The sequence below is a fragment of the Eucyclogobius newberryi genome, unplaced genomic scaffold, assembly GCF_026437365.1.
Source record: "Eucyclogobius newberryi isolate DKJ021-1_F unplaced genomic scaffold, fEucNew1.0.hap1 SCAF_2, whole genome shotgun sequence".
NCBI classification, from domain to species: Eukaryota; Metazoa; Chordata; class Actinopteri; order Gobiiformes; family Gobiidae; genus Eucyclogobius; species Eucyclogobius newberryi.
This window is the reverse complement of record NW_027315834.1, coordinates 35,467,139-35,489,672: the sequence shown is the minus strand read 5'-3', so window position 1 is coordinate 35,489,672 and position 22,534 is coordinate 35,467,139. Positions and strand designations below refer to the sequence as shown.

Below are 22,534 nucleotides of genomic sequence, written 5' to 3'. Positions count from 1 at the left end.
AGAAGTTACAAAACAAAGCTTGTGTCTGAAGCGATGCATAAAGGCAGGGTTCATATCAAGTGCTGTTTTTTTAACTCCCGTCCTTGCTTAGGCTTTGAAAAGTCATTAAAACACGCTTATATATCAGTGCAAATTTACACACGCTCACTCTTTTGCCCTCACAGGTGGGCACTGCTTAGATTTTTTCCCCCAGCCAACACACTTTATCTCAGAAATTCTCTTCATTTCAGACGGAAGTTTATGTCTGTCCAAAAGACGCCCTGTAGTGGTTAAAGGAGTCTTCTTAAGGTTCAAGTAAATCCTCTGGGAAATGACTGTGAGACAATGTAATGTCCCCAAAAGCATGTGAACCCTACATATGTGTGTGAGTGTGTGTGACCTGTGTGAAACGTGGCCTGCCGCTGCGTCCGGGCACCACAGCCCCCTCCCCCCCGACCGGGCACCACACCCCCCCACGGAGAGTGTCTAATCAAACACAGGGAGGGCAAACCGGCAGGAAATGATTTTTCTTTGATTACGGAGCCTTAGTGTTCAAGTGATGACATGTAAGACAATAAGGTGCGTATATAAGAAGGCAGATTAGCATTGTTGATGTTTTAAGATGAACAACATTTGAAGTAGTTTATAAAATAAGAGCAAAACAAATGTGTAAAAAGTGAAATTTTACGGCCTTTTCACATTTATCTGATACTAAAACCAAGTAATAATACATTTGAATGTTTTAACATGTTTCTGTTGGATTGATAAAGGAATTTTATTTAAGGTTTTCAAGATTATTCAGTTAATTGTGATTCTTCAGGTCACAGTATAATAAGAGATGATTGTAGGTTGAAACAATAAGCGTAATTCAATCTAGATTTCCAAAAAGTCAAATGTCAAGTATTTTTATGTGGCTGTTTGATTTCGGAAAACTAGACTTGTGAAAGAAAGCAAATGATGGATTACACTCTTGTTTGGTCATTTGTAACAGTTACATTTGTTAGTGTTATTAGTGTTACAATTATTGCCAGAAGAAACATTACGATTCAACAATCATTATTTTCAAATCCTGAACTAAAACAAAAACACAATTATCGATTAAACTATCATTTTGACATAACCCTATTGACATAATGTCGTCTGAATAGTGTCATCTGGATATCGGGTTTCATTTGAGTTAATATCGGCCATGCATCCGTACATAGAAGTAAACAATGGAGTTTAGAAGGGAATTTAGACCTGCAATTTAAAACGTTGGCCTGAATTTAAAGTTTACACCATATTTAGTTCAGACACGGTTTCTGAGGACTTGATCGGGCATATTTTTCTACTTTCGGGACACTTGCAGACTTGAGTTAGTTACGTTTTAGCTTCTCATTACTCCAGTACGAATACTTTTGACTTTTGTGTGTGTAAAACGTGAGCTTAACGTGTGGATGTGAAAAGCCAGTCACATCAGCAGCATGAGGCAAATGCTGTGTAGCTGCTGTGTGTGCATGTGACAGAGACGAGGCCTAGCGGTAAGGTGAAAGAGAGAGAGAGAAACGGGCCATTCTGGGTCATGTGACTGTAATGTGATGGTTTCCTTGGTTTGCACGGTTACTACTACCGCGTACGTTGCCAGTGCTCAAAACGTATCTAAATGAGATTGCTGCATTTTTTCTTTTCCATGATCTTGTCACTTACTTTGTCACGATGCAAGTTCTAAATGTTTTTCCCATCACATTTCTGTTACGATCATATGTTGAAAGAATAGCGTATATGAATGTCACTAAAAAGCTATATACAATTTCTGAAAATCTTATCCAAAACCAACAAATGACATGAAATGGATTTGTTTGAAGTTGGGCTGACATTAATGCTGTTAATGCTGCTGTTATAAGTGTCTTTTTATCTCCAGCTCTTCAGATGTGACTTATATACCTCTGAGGATTGGACAGCGTCTCTCTCTAATTATCCACTTCTCCCTGTTGGCTTTCATCTCCATTGAAACCGTTCTCTCCTCACCTTGGCCCTGTCGCCGCGGTAACCTATAGGTGCTGGTCGAGCCTCAGGTGCCAGGGCGAGACAAAAGAGAGCAAAAACAATGAACAGAGAATATGCATGCTTCAGGATACCAGGCAGAAATGTCATAATAAAACATTGCAAAAGCCGTAAAAGGGACATGAGGGAGGGCGACGTGCCAAAATGTTTCCAGAACACAGAGAGCTATTTCAATTTGACCACAATTCATGAACACTGAGTGGCTCTGACGATCTTCTTCTGAGAGTTCACACTTCACATTATGATATACAAAGGCTGAAAAGGTCGAGTGGGAGAGAAAAGTGTCTTGTCTTTGAGCATAACACTGCATTTAGCACAACACAGTGAATCACAATATGACTGCGTTACAAAAAAAGCAGATTGTCGCAAGGATCAGTTCATTAATCAATTTGTAGCTCTACTTTAAATACATCACTTGACATTTTGTAAAGTCAGACTGGTGAATTAGCCAATAACTAATTAATTATTGACAAAAAGCCTCATTGCCTTAAAGGACTGATTGTTCACTTGCTGCCCAATATCACAGATCGTGTGTTATTGCCAATGCCAGATTAATTGAAAAAAACTTTATTTTAAAACATTAAACGTTTGGATTTGGACTGAATATATTATCCCCTACTGCCCTGAGATGCCTCCAGAAACGATGTAGTCATGTGGGTAAACATGAGGCAGGCGAGTGTCTGTCTACTATTCAAAGCAGACTTGGCCTCTCTTCACTTGAGGGGGTGGTTTGCTGCGACCTACTTTCATTGCAGGACTAGAGCTGTCAGTCATGGAGCTGTGCGTCAGCTTCAAAATAATACAAAAATTGAGGTTGCTATTGCCTCAGCCCTGTCTGTTTTTCTTACAACAGTTTAGATATACTGTAGATCCACCCCTCTGGGCTGTTGATGAAAAGCAGATATTTGAGATCAAATGAATATTCAATTGAAAAAAAAAATATATATATAATATCAATAGCTTTGATAATAGTGATAAAGATTCTTATTTGCAGTGATAAACGCAAATCTGCAGATGTACATACTTAAATCGGTTAGCAGGAATATATCGCAATAACAAAGGACAATATATTGCTTCAGAAAATATTACAATGAACAATAATATTGAAACTACTTTATGCCACTGACGCAACAACCTTATAGCAGGAGAATCCCAGTAAATTCCTTTATAAGAACCATATAGTGAAGAAAATATGAGCTGCAATAAATACAAATAGCGCAATCAAATTCACAAGTTTCTTTGGAGTCCATAATGAGTCATAGAAGTTATGCAAATGCGTCTCTCTATTTCCCGGGAACTCCTCGGGATCTGCCCAAAGGAGCTGGAGGAAGTGTCTGTGGAGAGACTGCCCACACCTCGCCGCAGATAAAGCAGGACGGATGGATGACCATTTAGCCAACATGTGCTTATTCCTAAAGACTCTTGCAGATTGTTTTGTCTAATATGCCTAATATGTCTGTCTGTATGATGTGATGTCTAAATATAGTGCAGACATGTCAGACAGGGCAAAATGTGTCATAGTTACGGCATCACACTTCAGACGTGTTCACTGACAAACACAATTAGTCCTCCAGACAGCTCTCCTGACTGTTTTTGTTGAATTTGTAAACTATTACACCCAAATCTGACTAGATCGTGACCACACATTTAACAAAACATCACATATTCAATTGTTGTCTTGATATGTGCACTCGCTGTACATTTTATGGACTACTTTGCACTGCTACTTTCTCTTAATGGCGGTAATATAATGTTGATATGCCAAACGAGCATTGGTGTCTTAGTCATCAAGATGCTAATTATGGTTATATCAGTAATTTAACAGTGTGTTTCTGCCGAGAGGAGCAGATTAACCAGATCTGCTGCTAATTCAGATTCATGTGTAATAAACGTAAGGCTCTGTCGTGTATTGAGCTCAGAGTAGCCTGAAGCTTGTGTCCTATTTAAAGGCAGTAAACCTGTGATGCTCACATGCGTCTGCTGCGACTGTCACAGACTCGGGCAGGAGTCCCACTCAAACACCTCATTGTTACATTTACTGACGTCATTTACTGAGTAATGCTCCCACTTCTGTATGAATGATTTCACTTTCTGCAAGACGGCAGCACAAACGCTAGAGTTGTTCAAAGTCTACACAGGATAAAAGTGACTCTTTGATGAACATTTACTCTTTATCCGTTAACTGCAGCAGTACAAACAGTTGAAATGTTAATTCTGCCAAATGATAAAATACTGTATAAACGCTTTAAAATAGTGTGAGCAAAAACATTCTATATTCTGGAATGAAGGCAAAAGTGAAGAGGAACATAATGTGATTTCAAGGGAGAAACATGGATTAACCTCATAATATCACAAAATATGGCAAATCAAACTGGTTTTGTCAAATGAAAACCACGTTGATACATGTGAGTGATTTCAGTATTTTACATTATTTAATACAGTATATGACAAGTTCTCTGATATTGAGCCCACAACCGTTTTTTTTCTATTTAGTTTTCTTCTTCTCGTTGTACCTACAGATATATTACATATTTTATCACAAATGATAATTTTCATCAATCTCTTATGCAATTTCGCGACACATTTTAGTTTTATTGTTTCCTTCCTATTTTACAGTGAAGCAAACTGACTGATTTTTCTACAATGAGAATTCAAAATGCTTATTTTTCTGTTATAAAGACTTAAACACAATGTAATTGTTCATGTCAACAATACCATGGTCTGCTTCAATTTGTGTCCAGTCGTCTCTATTCTGGGATTCTAAACATTATGATCTTCAAGGCTCTATATTGTAATTAGAGATAGCATTTCAGTTAAAAATATACCATAATACGATTTACTCCACAACCACAACACACTGAGAGACTAGTCCTGCCTCAAGTCCCCTGCACGTTTTGTCTCTGTATCTGTATATCTAATATATAAATATGTTGTAAACCCAATATTGCCAATTATGACTATTATATTTTCTTGTTTTAATGATACTGATGTCCACAATTGTCCTCCAGAAACAGTATCACTGCATTGAACAAATCCCAGTCGAACAGATAAATACAGACAGGGCCGAAAGAAGATAAAACATTTACTCATTATTTTTGATTCCTTTAGCAGTGATGAGCAATATCTTTGAGTAGATGTTGCACTGAGTGACACAGTGATGGCGTATATATATGTGGAGTGGTGGGCAGAGAAAGGGCGAGGATGACTCCACTCCCTGCGCTCTCAAACACACAGCTGTGGGAGGAGAGGGAGTGCTCGTCCTGTCTTAGAAATGCACACTATCATTACAGAGGAGCACAAAGCCACACAATGCTGTTAACAAATGCTAACTAACACTTGATGCAAATTAAGTGGTGCCACCTGCAGACCACAGCTTCACTGGCCAAATAACGTCACTGTGAGCTGAACTCTGACATGTGCTTATTACAGTCCAGAGGGTTAAGATGTTTCATTTTAAGACACTGGTTCGTTCAGCTCTGTTTCTTTTAAAAGTGATTTGTTTTAGTCTAGTAGTCGTTTACTTTATTTAGATGCAATCATGACTGGGAGATCACAGTGTCACATTTTAGTATTATAGTTATTGTAAGAAAAACAACACCATTTTACAAATATTCACACAATTATTGATATGGAATTGATAAAAAATAAATCACACATTGTGGCAACCATTCCTCTAGTACGGGACCTTTTGAAACTGAAAGATGAAGTAAAGTTAACGTGACATCATCGGCCAAAAAAAAATTATAAATTTAAAAAATATATATTTTAAAACCTTTAAAATTATAATTAAACTTAAAATAACTTCCTGCTTCTAAAATTGTAACAAATAATACATAATTCATATTATATGACCTGCATAATCGCAATTATTGATTAACCACATAATCTTGTCAAGTACACTGTCTTGTAATATGTTGCTTGATTAATCTAAAATAAATTGTGTTCGTCAACAGTGTTAATCTATATAATATGTGCATTAATTAATTTGTGATTTTAACAAATTTTTCCTGTTGTGTGAAGCACTTTGAATTGCCTTGTGTATGAAATGAGGTCTACAAATAAACTTGCCATACCTTGCCTTGCCTAGTCGTTTACAAGTCATACAGGAAAAAATTATAATTCCAGCAAAATATCTCATATTATTAATATTCTAAATATTTTTTTAAAAAGGGAGATGGGAAGAAGTAAGTTATGGAATCACATTCCTTTCTCTGACAATTCAATATCATCCAGTGTCCGGTTGAGTCGGAATTCTGTTAACTTTGTGTAGAATGAGGAAAAAGTCTGATGATATGATATAAAGTGGATTTTTTATGTCGGCAAAGGTAAGTTCATTTGTGTACAATGTAATTCAAAGTGCTTCACGCAATAGGAAAAAAAATGCATTAAAATGTTAAACGTTCATGAGACCAACAAGTCTCTGGGTGGCTTGAAATGACTTTGTCTTTGTAAAATTTCTTTGCCGTTGAGATCGGCAGACTTATGTTAATGAATGCAACTGGAAGGAGGATTTCAATGGAAGGCAACTTCAGGTGGATAGGCCAACGCGAAAACTAATTATTGATATAATTAAAATGTTTTCGAAGTAAAATACGGCAATAGCTTTCTGTTTATCTCAAGCAAACAAACAATAATATAACATTTTATTGAACATATTGCTGTGGTTGCAGCGATACAAAACATGGCTTTTCCACTTTTCACCAAAACTGTGTCATTGAAAGTGCTGTTGCTTGTATCACATTTTTTATTTTAATTTTCTAACATCAGGGAGATATGGGAAGACCTACTGCATGGAACCATGGGAATATTCCATTCCATTACACTCAGACAAACAAAGGGAGCAGTTATATTTGCCCTTCAGAATTCAACCTTCATTTAAATCATGTCACAATCAGACAGCAACAATCATTTAAGTTAGTTTATGCCATTAGTCACTATAAAGCCACATACAATCCTTTTGGGAATTAATTGTATTTAGGTTGTCAATGGTTGGGAAAAATATGATTCACTCTACTTTTTAAGCATCAAGCTCAAAATAAAACTTCAAATGAGAAATATACCAGCACAGGAAGAAAGGTCTGATTGGATTAATAATAATCATTATTCAGCTCACAGAACTAAAAAATAATAATGAAAATAACCAATCGTTAATTTCATTCAATCCACTACACAAACACACACAAAAATCATGTTAACGGCATCTTTAATTCATATTAATTATTTTTGTATACAGAAAAATGTATAGTGGCTGATTTCAATTGTCTATTTAACAATTAGATTGTCAATGTGTCATTAATTGCAAGTGAAATTGCGATTCATCTCACAATAATCGTGACACTATCATTTTGTATTATAAGATAAGCCTTTATTTGTCCCACAATGGGGAAATTCCTGTTATTGTGACGTCCACAGCAGTAAATATGCAAAATGTGGAGCACATCATGTCACTCCATCATTCAGTAATATAGTAATATAGTAATATAGTAATACGAGCTGGCCAAAGCCAGTGACATCATGCTCTATTTCTGCCTCTGGAGTAGATCAGAGAAAGGCTAAAAGGAATCCATTAAGGACCAGGATCATCATCCTGATAGCAATTAGTGATGTCATAGCCTTTGTGGTCATACTTTAGGATGTCAATATGGTATTTCTTATTAACTCGTTCAGATTTGATTAAAGCTTGAAGCTGTAATATAGAAGGAAAAGATAAAAGTAGCCTTTATTACCTAATTTCACCTGTTTGCAAACGCCCAATTTACACATCTCCAGCACCACTACACATATATATATATATATATATATATATATATATATATATATATATATATATATATATATATATATATATATATATATATATATATTATAGTTAACTACTAGTTATAGTTAGTTATATATAGTTATATATATATATATAGGGTGAATGTTTACTGACCTAAAGCCATTAAATCCCAGTTGTAGTATCTATCTGGCCTTAAGCACCTCACACAAGAAGCACCAGACTTTTAATCCACTGGGGCAGAAGCAGACTGAAGAAGGAAGTGAAGAAGGGCTGTGGACTGAGATTTGAGGATTTTCTGCCTTTTTGCCACAGGGGTTGAGTAATGCCCACATTGGTGGTGCAAAATCCCCAACCCTTTTCCTTTTCCCCTCTCGTAAGTATGCATATGCATCAGGAGGAAACATGAATGCAAAATTCAAAATAAATAACTGGTATGATAATGTTGGTTCTGTAATATGCTGCTGTCTCCACTAACACACTGCACTTTTATTCTCACTGATCCAAAGACCAAGCCCCTGTTAGACTAGAGCCAATTTGCTAAACCAGTCAAAGACACAAACTAGTGATCTCATGATGTCAGTGAAAAAAAACTTTGGAGAGATTTCTTTGGACTATGTATGTATGTATGTATGTATGTATGTATGTATGTATGTATGTATGTATTTGAATAACACTCATTGAATTCCCAAAGGTCAAATCAAAGTTATTGGGCAGAGTTCAAACAAAATACATGAAAAACAAAGGGACAGTTGATTGAGACACAACCCTGCTGGTCACTAAAGGGGGGCGAGACGCTTCTTTGACTTCACATTATACTTCAGTTGTATTTAATGGTATGATAATAAATCATCTATGAAAACAATTGATCAAAAGTGTTCATAGCATTTTATATTGAGCAATGGAAAACCAATTGTTTGACCAGCATTAAGATGACGGCATAAATCCATTTATCTGTTCATAATGTGTGTGGGGTCTGGGGTGGAGAAGGGGAGTAGGCTAAGGATGGGATCAGTTATTATGTTGCATCGTAAAATAAGATGCATTATAGCTAACTTCCACCTCATTGATACACACACTAGCCCGTGGCCTGCAGTTAATGTGAACTGGAGCACAGACAAAAACGATAATGATGGAGAATCATGTGCTGCTCTGATGCCGAGGACCAGCTGACTGGATGACTGCTCTTGGGGCCAACAGGCTTTCTTTTCTTCACACAGCAGAGACACTGTGAGAGGATCCAACAGTCACTGACTTATCTCAACCACGCTCTTTGATTCTGTCTCTCTATTCACTCGCATTCTGCAAGTATGTGTTCAAATAATAATCTAAATTCTATTCTTGTTTACAATTTCCTCACGGATACTGTTTTTATCATTCTACCTCCAGGCACTCAAGGAATCATTCACACACATACACCAGTGTAAAAAGTAATTATGACCGAATGAAATAAACAAGAATTTGTTCCTAACATGCTAATTTAGGCAAAATGGAAAATCGCTTGGGCAAAAGGTCTTTTAAACATCTTCTCATCAAATACAAGTAAGTTCCAGTCTGCTGTGGCCAACACTCATAATATATAGATAGTGTGTCAAGTTGCTCTCTTTGCTACAGACAGACCTGTGCCATTTTACTACTGTGTATGTGACCACAACTTTAGTAAAAACAAAAGCACAACACAATCTAAATAAAACATTCTGATTTAAAAATACAGATTTGATGATTAGTCGAAGCTTGATTAAAGTTTGAATGTGAAATCACACCACAGCTAATGGAACACAGTGTGTCGCCTACAAAGTCTTTAGTCTCCACAGCAAACCTCCAGAGTCTTCTGGAAACAGAGCATGTGATTAGAATTACTGACACACTTTCACAAAGTGCTAATCTCTACTTACTGTAGAAATTACACAGCAGAAGGCGTCTATTATCTACACACGGTTTAATTTGTATCTCCACATTATCTGTTTTACTCCCATAAGTAAGCAATGCCATGGAGTTAAATAAAGATTGCAGTCACTTTGGTGTTCATCCACAGCTTGAGGTAGTGCTCTATATACAGGACATGCTGTAAGTCATTCTTCGAGTAGTAAGATGTTGAATGCTATTATGCTCAAAAGCAGGGCCCAAAAGCAGTCACAACTGGATATGAGCAGTTCTTGCTATGACAGGTGTGTTACCTGTGGCAGGGCAGAGCTGAGCTGGCGCTGCAGTGAGTCCCTGTCGTACATGACGTCCTGCAGGTGCTGCTGAGCCAGGCCCAGACTCTCCTGCGTCTCCCTCAGAGTGTCCAGCAGCCGATCCCGCTCGTCCAGCATGTTGACCATCAGCTGCTCAAAGTGAGAGTCGGGGTCCGACGAACTGCTCTGAGAGCCGCGCTGGCTCAGGGCAGTGTCCTCACTGATGGTGGGCATCACCTCACACATCATCTTGGCTCTGAAAAAGGGGAAATAAAGAATATCAAATGTTCATAAAAGGTCAAGAGCCGCTCTATATAAATGTAAATTTTACCATCAGACAGCCACTGTACAATATGCCATTGAGATAAGTCAGAGTATAAGAAAAGAACAGAGCACATGTAATTATAACCAGCTCATTCATGTACCGTGGCAAAAATATCCATTATTATTGTTTGTATTATAGAGAGTGCTGGTGACTGAGCTAATGACCGCCGCGGCTGCTGCATCAGCATTTCAAAGCTGCAGAGATGTCTTGGATTTCACGCTTGTGCTGGTTAATGGGCCAGCCTAGAACCAGTTGCATAATACACTGTATTTATACTATACAATAGTGGTTATGTGGAGCCATACTACCAAGTCTCTTGAGAGTATAGTGAAAGTCTCTGGACTGGGAGTCATCCAAACCAACAGAATGTCATTGAGCTTGAGGTATGGTCACTGCCATTGCAACAATCCAATAATGATCACTGTAAAATTATAAACTTGAGAGTCATTGAGGATGAGTTTGTGTAATAAGAAATTAATTACAAATTACACTTTTATGAATTAATAAAATATGTGAATAAATAAACAAAATAGCGTGTCACAATAGATTATGGCTCTATTAAATCCCTCTTAATACCCATTTATGTTGGAAAGTCTGCCCCTTACGAAGAGGTCAGTGTGCCAGCACATGCATGTTGAAATAGCTGATCCTGGACATAGACATTTCCCATAGATAAACTCTGTGGCATAATGGGCGATCTGTGAGTCACAGCGTGGATTGGCGGTCCACTAGAGTTTCCCATATTGTGCCCAGGCATTTGGCCAGACTCCCCCAGTTCTGCATTCAGCCTCCATCAGCTGCCATTTAGACCTGAGAGACTGGGCCGGCAGCCTGCAGCCTGGATCAGCACACGCTTATGTCACAAGACTGTGTTAGCCTGGAGAAAAGGCTTATCTAAAGAATTGAGGATCAGGGGAAGGATTCTAACAAGGAAGTGGACGTTTGACCCTGCTAGATCAATAGTTGTAAGGATGTGTACAGAGAAAGCTCTCAGGATTAAAACAATATCTCTATGTGAGGAGAGAAAGGTGGGTGAGAGACAGCCAGAGAAAGACACATCTTTTAACATTCGTGTTTTAAATGTTGTTTGTGTCATTTCAGGTCACTCTTTTAGTCACCTTACATGTAACGGTGTATCGGTGTGTAACGGTGTTATATCAAGCCTCCAAAGTCTCCTAAACCTGATCACATATTAAATGTATTATATTTTACTGATTGCACGGCCTTATTTTGGGCCGTACAATCAGTATAATCAGAATAATTGCACTAAACCACTTCTAGTTGTGTCATAATAAATCTGTGCACAATAATGATCATTTTCTGTCACAATAAAACAAGTATAAGTCAAAATAATGCAGAATATTTCCCAAAAAACAGAATGTAGTGCAGCTGGTCATGATGTTAGATGTGCTGATGAAATTATGCAGGACTGACAACAGTGCAGAGGATGCTCAGTTAAACCGAGGGCCACAGATGCAGCACACAAGCAGGGATCACTGGCTGTTCTCCCCATGCCATATGCCAATCAATAAATTATTCAGCACAAGAAGTAAAAGTTTCCCTAATCAGTGCGGAAAATCTTGCCCTTTTCTGCCTCTTAGCCTCATTCATAAACACTTGGCTCTTAAATTGAGAGTTGCATCCAATGAACACAGATTAAAAATATAAGTACATTTTCCCAAACATAATAATGGAGTTATTGATTGGTGTTTTGGTTGGCGTTGGCATAAGCAAATGTCATAAATCTCTGTAGCTATATTGTTAAAAGAAAACAGGAGCTACGATAATTAAAAGCAGAACAAAATAAATACGTATGTAATTAGCATCCAAACTGAGTCATAATAGTTTCTTATTTGACCCCCCACAGTTCAAATATTGTCATACTACTACTACAAGAAAAAAAATCCCCACTTGCGCATCTTAAAGGCGCAATGGACGATTTTTCGGCGATTTGAGAACTCAGGTGGAAGTGCGCATGCGCACTCCCCCGTGCGGACTGATACAACACACACGTGCGTTTGTTTATTAGCGCGACGGATCACATTGCATCTCTCGTCTCCCGTAGATTTTAGTCTACTTCTGAGTCAGCTCGATCAGTCTTTCTCCGTCTTCATTTGTCCCGTACACTGAGGGAACTATATTATGATAGATCAATGCGCTTAGACACGCGGAAATGTGGGATGAGCCGCACGCGGCTGCAGGTGAGCGGTAGGTGCATTTTATGATTGATACGTGGCAGGACTAATCGGCAGTCCACGCCACGAGGAAATAAGACTCAAATTTATGCCAAAAAAATCGTCCATTCAACGTTTAATTTTAATTTTACACACAATGACTATTTACCCCAAAAAATAACGTTCCAGCTTTTATTCATTGGACGAGGCAAAATGAGCCTGAAATCAGTAGAAAAATATTTAACATGAGTGACTGGCTGATCTTAATTGTTTCACATGAGGAATGGCCAGTCCATATAATGAGAGTGAGAAAAATGTGTATGTCTATTATGCAGATTAAAGCACTGGCAACACGGAGTAAGTTGTGATTGTAGTTCTTATTTAAAACCAGGAGTGCAGGCGACATTCCCTCCCTTTAAACGAGAAAAATATGACGCACAGTGGTAGTGTTAACATCGTGATGATGAATCATTTGTATGGAAGTTATCAGTTTAGCATGTACACGTTAAATAGAAACCACAACACGTATCCCATGTCATTAGCAGAAACAGATAAGAACCAGCCGACCAAACAAAACCTCAGCGCGCACTTGAGCAGTTTGTGGCATGCATATGGGGCACATTCAGCACTATTCTCCAGCTGGAAACATCAAAAACCTGCACTGCCTGAAAAGTGTGGAGCAGGCAGAGTATAACCCTCTGTGTCTTTGGAAATAAGACTTCAAAAGACACAAAACACATTTAATGTCATTTTTCAAGCTTTTGTTATAAGGAGACGTAACTCATTGGGGGCTCAGATTGTGTTGTGCATATACATCAGATTAAAAGATCATTATGAATCCACTCTTTTGTATATAAGGGGCCCACCATTATTGCTTTCCATGGAAAGCCACACTATTCACATTAACATAGCATGTATTTGCTGAACATGTGCAAGGTTGTAAATAGCTTTAATCCCAATGTAATACAAGAAGAAAAGAGTAATGGGCCAGGTAACCGACTATATAGTAGCCTTTAAATTATGTTTAGGTTTCATATCTTGACATGTAGCTGAGTGCATCTGCAGACTATAATCATAATGGAAACAACACTAGGATCTACATCAAAATGACAGGTGGTAAAAGTGTGACACAGCATTTTTCTGAATGGAGCAGTCCAGATGGAATCGTGTACTGCTAGTGCCCACAAATCTTGTTCATGTCTGCCTGTCTCGAGAACCTTTAATAACCACAATGGGGCTTTCCAAGCAAAATAGAATAAGATTGAATTAGATTATGCCATTGTGTGCTTGTAGTGGTGTTTGAAAAGCATTAATTTATTATATTTTTGTTTTGTTTTTTGATAGGAACTGTTTTAATGAACATCTGCAACTAGATTAGCCCAGTTAGTGTTGAATAATTTGCTCAAACATGTAGGAGTTCATCATAGTAGTAGGTCTGCTTCTCTCATTGACCCAGTATCTTTGGGAGGAAAAAACAAGAATGAATCATGAACTGAATGGAAGGGCTAGAGTAAGGTTCAGCCAGCATCCATTAGTGAGCCAGAAAGCCTGTGCATCAAGTCACTGTTCATAATATGTGTGTGAGTGCATTTATCTGGTGCTGCTGTGAGCATCTGTGGCGGCAGAGGAAGGAGGGGCCAGGCATGATGCGCCTTCTGATGTGAGCCAGTGTGTGGTCATCGGCTGTGAGTTCATCTGAAAATAAGTCTCTGTATGTGCACATGAAAGAGCCCACTTTAACATCAACCATAGTCCCCTGCAGCAAGGTCACGGGATCCCTCAATCAATAGGCACTGAAGAAGTGATTGAGATGGACAACAAGAGGCCTAGAAAAGCTCAACAAACTACAATCCTGCTCAGAACTATTGTGATGTATAGATATTATGTATTAATATTTTATCTGTTTAACGCAATATTACGTTCAAGGCCATTGTGTAAAATGCCCCTAAACTATTATATTACTACTTCTACTACTACTGCTACTACTACTACTACTGCTGCTTCTACTGCTGCTGCTGCTGCTGCTGCTGCTGCTGCTGCTACTACTACTACTACTACTACTACTGCTACTAGTACTACTGCTACTACTACTACTGCTACTACTACTGCTACTACTACTACTGCTACTACTACTACTACTACTGCTTCTGCTGCTGCTGCTACTACTACTACTACTACTACTACTGCTACTAGTACTACTGCTACTACTACTACTGCTACTACTACTGCTACTACTACTACTGCTACTACTACTACTACTACTACTACTGCTGCTGCTGCTGCTGCTGCTGCTGCTGCTACAGGTAGCTCCTCTTCAGTAAACGTACCTGCATCTTCACGCTACCATTTCTACAGAGAAGATTATCTTACTGTCAATTCTAATTTGTCTCCATAATAAAATCATTGCTTTCCCAGGAGCCATTAACCTCTCATGCTAGCCAACATCTCAATTAGCCTTTCATTTTGTCCATTTTATGTCCCCATAATAGCATTTACAAAAGCAGATGGATGGCACTGACTGGGCAACTGTTACATCTGCATAACTGCCAATAATAAAGATGATGATAATAATAATAATAATAATAATAATAATAATAATAATAATAATAATAATAATAATAATAATAATAATAATAATAATAATAATAATAGTAATAGTAATAGTAATAGTAATAATAATAATAAGGGGATACTGGTCCCCTCATGACAACTCCTTTTAACGCAATAGCCACACACACATACCCAAGAAGACAGAGGTGGTCTGACTGATGCAGTCCTTTTTTTTTTTTTGCACAGCTGTATCCAGCGCGTTCCTCTGAAATGATAATTGAGGAGAATCCTTGGCTATTGTCTCAAGTGCATTACATCATGCCATGCCTCTATAGTCCGTCTGCATCCCACCCCCGTTTATTTCACACTGACAGCCGGTGGGTTTCTTTTTTCGGTTTCATTTTCAGTGCACAATACTACAGTGTCATCCAAACGAAGCCGTTTTTACGTGCGCCCCCTTCAAAGACCAAACCCCCCCCCCCAAGCTAAAGCCAAGCGTCTGGTTCAAGGGTTGAGGATGTGAAGAGGGCACGGGGTAGTAATTCACCTTGAGCCTAAAAGGATCAGGGCAATGTAGGTCATTTCGATAATGGAGGCAACAGTGTGCATACTTACTATGTATTCCTTCTGTCGTTGCTCTGGCAGCGGATCAATGACAACTGCAGTGTCTGTACGAGCTATTCCATCCAGCGAACAGTCCTAGGAGGTCTCAGGGCAAAGGAGCAGCGACGTCGAGAATCCGATCCGAGAGCAGCGGCCAATCCAAACCGCTGACATGGTCAGAAAGGCAGAGAAAAAAAAACAAGAACGGTGAAAATGTACACTAAATTAGCCGCATCGAGTCAATGACATTGGATTTCCGGGGCTACACGGACACGCGCGCACACACACCGGGTAAAATATTATCGCATGTTCCAAATTGTGCTGTGATAAGCGGAGCTGGTAAAGACCATTGTAGGAGATGACGGAGGGGAGGCGTGTGGGCTCTTAAAGTTGCAGCTGTGCGTTTCTTCCGTCTCTTGGTGAAGAACACGAACATTTATGTCTAAAATGCACAAAATAACACTCTCATAATAGGATAGTAACGTGCATAATCGTATTTACTCATTTCATTCTAAATACACCGTGCTCCGTGTTAAACATACAACGAGCATGCAAATAGCACACGACATGCAACATGTGAACTCCATGCAAAATCACCTTTGGTTTGGAAAATGGGAAGGTCAGGATTTTTCATTCACTAGTATGATCCATACTATCCATACTCCATAGTATGTGCACGTATCATGCGCAACATTGTGCTGCACTCAAATTAAAAAAATAATAATAATATAAATATTAGAACGTGTTACATGCTTGCGTTATTAATCCTTGTGCTGAAAACTATAAATTCAGTGCATGTCAAAGTGTCTACACGCTACTTTAATGCACACTTAAAAAATATGGTCTTGATACAAATGGTAGGCCCGAAAATAACAGCCAAATTAATGTTTTTTTGTTGTTGTTGTGGATACGTGTTATGCTTCTTTATTTGCAGATCAGCACCAACGCCATTTTACCTGTCTCCTCTCATATGTAGTACGTGGTGGGCCTTATGTTTGTGGACAGTGAGGCGTGGACACGTGTCTCTATCCATGGTGCTGAAACGGGTAAAAGCGTCTGCTGTATGTTTCTGTAAGCCAACAGACCATAAAGCAGTTTTTTTGTGTTGTGACTTTGAATGTTTTCATTGTGCATTCATCATGGTCATTCACACAGGTCTTCACTAACCCTATGTTTTGGACAACATCCATCATAGAGTTTATCTTGCCAGCGCCTGTCACTGCCTCCCATATTTAATTAGTGTGCATTATATTCTAGTTTAGTAGTCTTTCTGTGTTTTACCAACACTTTGCCTCACCTGGGAATGCTTTCAGGTTTTCCTCTCTCTAATGGCCCCAGTTTACCTCTCCTTTTTTCTTCTGATGAATTACCTCAACTCAAGGCAGCACTGCTTTTCATCTGGCAGGTAAAAATATTGCTGTACTGCTGCAGGTCTAAATTAAAAAAAAGTAAAATATCAACATTACCGCATCAAATATAACATCTAAGGTAAGGTAAGGTAACTTTATTTGTACCCGAGGGTAGATTTGGTTCCAGGTAAAAAAGAGTGGGCTGCTCACACACACATAGACAACATTAATGACATTGACAGAAAACGGACAGTGACATAACAGAGACGACTAGTGCTCCAGACATAGAGACATGGATAACAAGTATACAAACAGTTATTAGTGTCAAAGTACAGCGGATAAAATACAGAGTAAAAGCCATCATAGATACAAAAAAATAAAAAAATAGTCCAGAATAAATAAATAAATAGGTTAAGAGGGCTGTGCAGTTTGGCTATTTAGTATTTTAATAGGTGGGGGACCAAAACTGCCCCTGTATTGCTTAGTTTTGCACAGAGGCATTGTGTACCTGCGGCCGGATGGAAGAAGCTGTAATTCACCATTTAGCGGATGGGATCCGTCTTCTAAGATGGACCCAACTAGCCTCTGTAGCTGTCTAGTGAGGAGGGATTCTGGGTTCAGCTGTGGCTCTCCAATCAGCCTACTAGCCCACCTCACAATTTGATTGAGCTAGTTCTTATTTTTTAGGGGTAGGTTGCTGAACCAAGACACCAGGCTGAAGGAGATGACCGATTCAATAAAGCAGCGGTATCTGGCTTTTATTTTCAACTACAGCCTACATGTACATAAAATAAATGCAAATAAAAGCATGTTTCTTAGATCTGCTGAATGAAAACTTTGAGATTCAATTGTTTCCAGCAGCTGTTCGTGTGTTAAAGAACTCTATTCAGTGAATAGTTCAACAAAGAGACAATCTCTTCTTAGTTCATTTAATTTGGACTCTTTGTAACTTTTCTGGTGAAGGGTTTGCCACTTGCCAGTTTCCATGGATATGTGATTGCTTTAAACAATGTCTGGTCAACTTACTGTTAAAATCTGTGCAGAGGTGTCAATACTCACAATAAGAATGCATGTTTTTTGAGCAATAAAAACATGTGTTAGTCCAATGCCATACTGTGGAACATTCCAAACAAAGTAATGACAGCTCCATGGAAACAAGCACGTGTTGGGCCCTCCACATAATGCATTTATTATTTTAAATGTACTGAACCAAATGTGTACTACACTTGTGTAATTGCTCTGTCTGGAGTGTTTAGTGTGCTAAAATAGATGGCGGTTAAAGGTAGTGATCAAAGAGAAAACAAGGAAAAGATACAATTAAAAGACACCTATAAAAAGAACAGTTGTCTGCGACGCTTACGCTGCTCAGTTTGAGTCCTCCTTGTCATAGTGTTACGCGCAAAACTGTGTTAATGCAACAAAGCCAGCTCTCTTTGTTTCTGTTGTCATGTCAATCTTGTTGTCATTGATCTTCATGGGCAGAGCTGTGGCTTGCAAATCAGAAATCTCCCAAATCTCCAACAACAATGAGAAAAAAGTCCCATATGCTGGAGAAAATGTTGATTATGGTTGGATTTAAAAAATATGCTCGCTTAGATGTTAATTATAAGCAGACATATGTATTAGGGGGCAGATTGACAGAGGCTGTGATCACCAGAGTGGTACACACGTGGGTGCTTTGGCTGGCAGAGTGCCCCGATTCTCCAGGTCGTTTGTACCAGATCAAAGGCACTGTGTATTATCACGCCTGACATTTCCCACATCTGTTAGCATGTCTTTTTCAAACCCTCCTTGTCCCAAAGCCCATCACTGTTGCACGTGCCAGATCCGTTGTGGTTTTCTTTCAAATGCTGGTTCCCTTCCTCAAGTTATTCACAAAGCACATCACCATATATCAGGAGGCGTGCATAGATCCTGGGCTTGCTGAAGTGTGCTATCTTTACGGCTGTCTAAAACCTCTTTTTTAAGGCCTGGTGTGCATGCCAACCTCTCACTGCCTGACACAAAAGATGAGCCCAGGAGTTAAAAGATTGGATTTGTGACCTGGACATAAATCTGTCTCTGACAGAGCTATAGAAGTTTACACTTAGTCATAATTTATTCAATTTTTTGTGTTATTATTGTTTGAAAACAAATGTTTTATGGTTCTGAAGACAAAAAAAAGAAGGGGAAAAAAAGAGAAAATAAATTGATGTGTGTCAAAGACATCACTAGAGGTGCTGCTCAAGTGTGATAGTGCTGGTGTGACATAATGACCCTGGAGTTTAGTGAATACTAATTATTATTAAGTGGAAAGTTATTTTAAGCCAAGGGAAGTGTGATACATTGATTGTAGTTCTCATCTCTATAAACAAGTACATAAATATGCACTGTTAAAATTAAATAGAATAAACTAAATGATTCCTCTTTGTATGAGTTGTATAGTAATGTAAGCTGCACAGATTTATATTCATGATGCTCCAGGAACTGGAGAGTAACCTCAGGCGCAGTTGTTGCTGATCACAGTGTAGTGCGACTCACTGCAGTTAGTGGTTTACATGTGTATGCTTCAGAAGCATAACGAGTTAAAGAAGAACTTACTGTGTCTCTTTAATATGTCAAGGAGAGAGCTCCTGTTTCCGGCCCTGATTGGCCAAGAAAGGTCCCAGTTGCCAGGCAACCATCCAGCGGTGTGTGGGCCTATCTGACAGCTGCTAATGAAGCCGGTCAGGGCTGCTTCCTCATGCCTCACATGCTTTCAGTGATCCTGGTCAAACATTCTGCACATCCCAAATACAAACACTATCATCCTGAGATGACACCTTCTCCTGAACCCAGCCACTGCCTGCACATTTTCCATCCTGTCATCTCCGGACTGTGCATAATATATGTGAGGCCATCTTCATATCGGTGTCATAAGTTTCAGAAATAGAGGATGCAAAGGCGTAAAGCCACAGATGGAGTCCTCACAAACATGAGTCACACTCAGGTCACACACTCACACAGAAACTCACTCTAAGGCTCATAATGCCTGTAAAAGTCCATTTAGTCTGTCTTTGTTGACGTTTTGAACATCATGGTCATACACATCGGTGTATTGCGATGTATCTTTCACTCTGTTCATTTTTTTTTATTTTTGTATTATAAGAACAGTGCATATTGACCAATAGTACAACAGAGTTTCTATCTGTATTTCTTTGACAGATGTCCATAAGGCACCCTGGGAAGAGGGATCAGAGTTCAAATACAATGTAAGGTTATTATTGCACAGGTTTTCCAGACAGGTGTTATTATAAATGTTTCTGTTCTGACAGCTCCGGAGTCCATACTGGTGCTCTTCATAAAGAACACTTTATGAGGCCACCATCAAAAAGCCTTGGGACCTTCAGTGATGTCAATGTAACCAGGCTGTGATGATGTCAGAGCCCATGAGATGATATACAACAGATACAACACTGTAAAGACATAAGGCAAAGCAGAAGGGTTCCACTTCAAATCAGCGTAGACAACTCTTGGTGGAAGATGATTTCCGGTGGTGACTCATTGCTGTATGTTCCTATTCGTGTTTCATTATTTCAGTGTGTAATATTTACCAAACCCTGCTAAGTTTCAGTGTACACATTTATTTTTGCCATAATCGTCATTTTAACACTGCTGGGGTCTTCTTGGGCTTAAAGAAAACTTTACAGACATCATGTATAAATAATTCAAAAGAGAGTCAGGAGCAGGATACGCAGTGTGTCCCAAGAGACCAGAAACCAGCAAATGGCATCAGTCTGGTTATTTAGACTGGTGCGGATCCAATCTCCCCTTTGAGATGCACTCAGAGCAAAAATAGAAACACCCAAGTTTATCAATGGGCTCACGGAGAAAAACATTGTGGGTCTTTGTGTTTGGAAGAATAGCAATTTATGGGGATTTAGATTTAGGAAGCTGTGAATAAATCATAATCACAAAGTTTGTTTTTCCCCCGAGCACAGGGCGACTGATTTGACCCAAACATTTACACGCAACCACACAATCTGTCCTCAAGGGTTTCCTGTTAATTAATGAGATTTTGGCCTCCATCGCACCATTCCAGTGGTATTTGTTTGGATTATTCTATTATCATGCATACCATTAACCATACAGACAGAATTCAAAAATAATTTTAAACAGGAATAAGAAGCACCTTTTAAATTGTGTTTACTGTGCTTGTATTATGTTTTTTCTTTGTCTGTTATTATATATATTTACTGGAATAACTACAATTAAAGTCCATTTCAAATTGGTTGGCGTAATCCCTGGTGTGTTTCATCGCAGAGTTTGATCTGTTTCAAATAGTTTTTTTGTGAGCTGTCCATATTTGCCAGTAGTTTTCCTCTTCTCTGCACAAAGTGATTCTCGCTGCCTCTGCACTTTGGGCCATAAATCTGACAGAGAGACAGAGCTCAGATCCCTGTCTGGGACTTTATGCATCAGTCATCTGCCAACGCTAACCCCACTGTCCCAAACATGTCTGTCATGTGACACACTGACAAAAGATAAGGGGACAAGCTGAACATTTTGGGTTCAGTTGAATGTGTAAAAGGCAGTTTTGACTGATCAGCTATATTGGTTTTGTACTATGAATAAAAAATAAACATCATTGGTTGTGAAATATAATAATGCATAAAGGAACACGACCCCAGCTACGATGCAAAGTGTTTATTGGCAGGCGAGAAACATGAACAACACAAATGAACAACACAAAAGAAATAGATGCCGTTTTGGGGCTTCTTGCGATGAGGGCTGGATGCTCCCGGGCCTCGATACCCCCATCTAGGAGATAAATTAGAATTAGAACAAAAATAAATTAGAATTAGAATAAAAATAGGGTGGGAGGGAGGGGCACAATGTCATGAACAGGTGAATGTCAGGTGTATGTGATCTGGATGCTTAAATAGTGTAGCCACAGGAAGGGGCGTGGTCCTGTTATCCTTAAGATAACAAACATCTTTATATAGATTTGCTTTAGAAATCTGGGAAAAAGAGAGAAAGTGGTGATAGTGATAGAAATGGATGACGAACATAGCTTTTATTTATGTCTCTTGTTTTCCCCATCTCCTTTGCTACTACTCTCAGTGTGCAATTCTATGTTCTTTTTTGTTCTATTTATATACCCAAACAAACAAGTCCTTCACAAGTACAATGTTAAGTACAATGTTTGCGCTTGTGGTTTCTCAGGTATATATTGTTTCTTTTCCTTTTCCCTTTCTTTTCTTTTCTTTTCTTTTTTTTTTTTGTATTTCAAACAAAAGGGTTGGCCATTAATTATGTTTAAATGTGATAATATTATAAAGCAATAAAGCATTATTTGCTGTGATTTCAACAGAAAGAATATAGACATACCAGTTCGGGAAAAGACTGCAATTGTTGCTCATTAACAACCAACAAAAACATGTGGAAACAAAGGTCAACTGCTGAACCCAAGAGGAATATCATTACTGGGCTAGTAGAGTGCACTGCAAATGTTCACAGCAACCAGGAAGGTATGAAGAGAATAAAGGCGTGTGGAGCAGATGAGATGTTCAATTGAGATTTTATTTCTGTGGAAA

The 22,534-nt window shown here is 38.6% G+C and overlaps 1 protein-coding gene across 6 annotated transcripts in view; it reads right to left on the bottom strand.

Annotated features, from left to right (window-relative positions):
- ppfia2 (PTPRF interacting protein alpha 2) overlaps window positions 1-15,967 on the bottom strand; it is a 76,453-nt gene extending 60,486 nt beyond the window's left edge. For 3 of the 6 annotated variants that reach the window (XM_072455186.1, XM_072455187.1, XM_072455188.1), the window contains exons 1-2: window positions 15,643-15,967; window positions 9,979-10,234 (exon numbers count right to left, since the gene is read on the bottom strand). In XM_072455186.1, coding sequence (XP_072311287.1) covers window positions 9,979-10,227 — 249 coding nt within the window. In that variant the 5' untranslated portion in view covers window positions 10,228-10,234; window positions 15,643-15,967. The remainder of the gene's footprint in view (window positions 1-9,978; window positions 10,235-15,642) is intronic. The other 3 variants (XM_072455189.1, XM_072455190.1, XM_072455191.1) reach the window with 1 other exon arrangement.
- Window positions 15,968-22,534: the final 6,567 nt, after the last annotated feature.